General features: G+C 30.6%; 1 protein-coding gene across 1 annotated transcript; it reads left to right on the top strand.

Moving 5' to 3' along the window:
* Positions 1-294: 294 nt before the first annotated feature.
* LOC145128558 (nudix hydrolase 17, mitochondrial-like) lies at positions 295-1937 on the top strand. The gene is made up of 5 exons (XM_079063366.1): positions 295-499; positions 746-836; positions 1025-1108; positions 1223-1351; positions 1635-1937. Exons 1-5 carry the CDS (start codon positions 429-431, stop codon positions 1767-1769), a joined length of 510 nt encoding a protein of 169 aa, XP_078919492.1. The 5' UTR covers positions 295-428; the 3' UTR covers positions 1770-1937.
* Positions 1938-2417: the final 480 nt, after the last annotated feature.

Here is a 2417-nt window from a genome sequence, read left to right as displayed (position 1 = left end):
CGTTTTTCTAATTTTTTTCGTTATTTTATAAAAAAAAACTTTAAAATAATGGCTATTATAGTTATTTTTGTAGGTGTAAATGATACAGTTGGAACATGAGTAAATGTTTAGTGTGTGCGTATGTGTTTGTAAAATATTCCATTTACAGTAACGCAACCGTGTCCCGTAGGTGTTTTCTGATTACGACATCCGCCCACCATCTTCAAATATTCCATTTTTACATCACTACCCACCTTCCTCTTCCTATATAAACCCCCAACACCCTCCATTCCTCCTTCATAACTCTCTCTTATCCACTCAAATTTAAAAAAAAAAAAAAAAAAAAAAAAACAAACAAACAAAATATATACACAAGTTTACTGTTTTTTTTTCTCCTCAAATCATTTTTTCGCTTCAACGCAAGTAGCACGAAAAACTGAAAGTTGAAGATGATGTGTTTAGTTTCAAGATCCGGACGTGAATTGCAACGTTATGACATGGGTCGTCGACTTGTTGTCGGGTATTTTACGTTTTTAGTGTTTATTTGTCTACTCAAACTCACTTGCATTTCGTATTTTTATCAGTCTCGTAAAATTCAAAAAATAATAGTAGTAAAAATAAATATTAATAATAGAAATCTCGTGTATTGAAACATGGGTTTCGAACAAAGATGCAAATGAAAAAGAAATAATCAATTTATAACTGCTAAACTCATATTAGATTTATGATAGTATAATTTAATATATATTTTATAAAATTATTGCAGGTGTATTCCGTATAGGTATAAAAATGAAAATGGTGAACTTGAAGTCCTCGTTATCAGCTCGCAGAAAGGCCATGCTATGATGTTTCCCAAGGTATTTAGTGAATTCTTTTTATATAAGTTTATATTTAAACCATATACAAAATATAAAGAGAAAGCGAAAGCCACTTGATTTGAATAAATATTAACGGAAGACTATTCAAAAGTTTTTTTTTTTATTATATTTTTTCTTTTCTCTGCCATAATAAAAAATTCTGACACTCTCGATAACGACAACTTCAGGGAGGTTGGGAGCTCGATGAATCCGTCGAAGAAGCTGCTTCACGGGAGTGCTTCGAAGAAGCCGGTGTGGTTGGAATAGTCGAGGTTTAATATATTACTGAATAGTGAATACTCATTTTTTATTTAATTTTATTAAAAGATCACTGAGATCTATAGAAAATAAAAGTTTACGTGACAATTTTATGATGCAAAATGCAGTGTGAATTAGGAAAATGGATGTTCAAGAGCAAAAGCCAAGGAATATACCATGAAGGGTACATGTTTCCGATGCTCGTCGCTGAACAGCTTGAACTTTGGCCGGAGAAAAATCTCCGGCAAAGAGTTTGGGTATGTATTGATCAACTTTTCTTGTTCGTGTGTTTATAAAAATATTTATAAAGTTTTCCGACACAGTTTTCCGGTGGGTTTTAGGGTTTTGGAAACATTATAGTTAATTACAAGAAATGTACATAACTTTAATTTTCGTTTTAACACTGATCACCCACTACAAGCTATGACAAAATGATGATGCAGAAATGGCATGCAAGAAATACGTATATTAAACTGAAAACTTACGAAAAATAAAACAATTTATTCTGAATTAATGAAATAAAATGATTTTTTTTTTCAGATGAAGATAGAAGAAGCAAGAGAGGTATGCCAGAGTTGGTGGATGAAGGAAGCATTGGATGTATTTGTTGAGAGGATCAACCCACCAACTTTCATCGAACAAGATTTCTTGAATGCTTCTGTAGATATTAGTTAGTTCATTAATAAAATAAGAATAAATAGTTTTTTTTTTTCTCTTTTTTAATGAATTTTACTTTCGTGTACATATATATATGAAGAAACAAAAACTTGTTCTCAATTGAAGATCTAAATGGAAATGAGGCACCCCATAAAGAAAAAGAAAAGTTGACGATATTTGATTTCATTAATTGTTATTTTGATCGTCTCATTACATACATATATAATTATATATAAAGAGAAGAGTAACGAACTAAACAACAAATATCTATCAGATGGTTGGATATATATTACTCAAATACGGTCTTAGTTTGGATTGGAACTAAAGCTAACTGTAGGGTATTTATATTGTGCACTATATATGCTGAATTGTGTTCCAAAAATACATATATAAACGAAAGAAAAGAAACTATACAGATACAATGTGTTTTTATAACAATACACTTCAAATGAAATAAAGAAAATACACAAAACATAAAATATACCAAAGTTTGAGATTTGTGTTGTAGACAATTCCTTTGAAACACATTCCATTATTCAGTTCGCTTCAATTGATACAACTAGAGCACTATATACTATTGGATTTCGACTTTTTTTCTCCCCTGAAAATCAATGGATTGAAGTGTATTCTCGAAATCTGCATTGGGTTGATCTCGGTCTATCTCTA

Source organism: Lactuca virosa, chromosome 8 (assembly GCF_052849685.1).
Source record: "Lactuca virosa cultivar CGN04683 chromosome 8, Lactuca_virosa_CGN04683_v6, whole genome shotgun sequence".
Taxonomy (NCBI): domain Eukaryota; kingdom Viridiplantae; phylum Streptophyta; class Magnoliopsida; order Asterales; family Asteraceae; genus Lactuca; species Lactuca virosa.
This window is presented reverse-complemented; position numbering and strand designations above follow the sequence as displayed.

What these genes read in the sequence shown, in the direction of transcription:
- LOC145128558 (XM_079063366.1), top strand. Translation starts at nt 429, where the DNA reads ATGATGTGTTTAGTTTCAAGATCCGGACGTGAATTGCAACGTTATGAC. An exon ending in ATGCTATGATGTTTCCCAAG is followed by an intron (nt 837 to 1,024) that starts GTATTTAGTGAA and finishes CGACAACTTCAG; the next exon opens with GGAGGTTGGGAGCTCGATGA. An exon ending in ATCTCCGGCAAAGAGTTTGG is followed by an intron (nt 1,352 to 1,634) that starts GTATGTATTGAT and finishes TTTTTTTTTCAG; the next exon opens with ATGAAGATAGAAGAAGCAAG.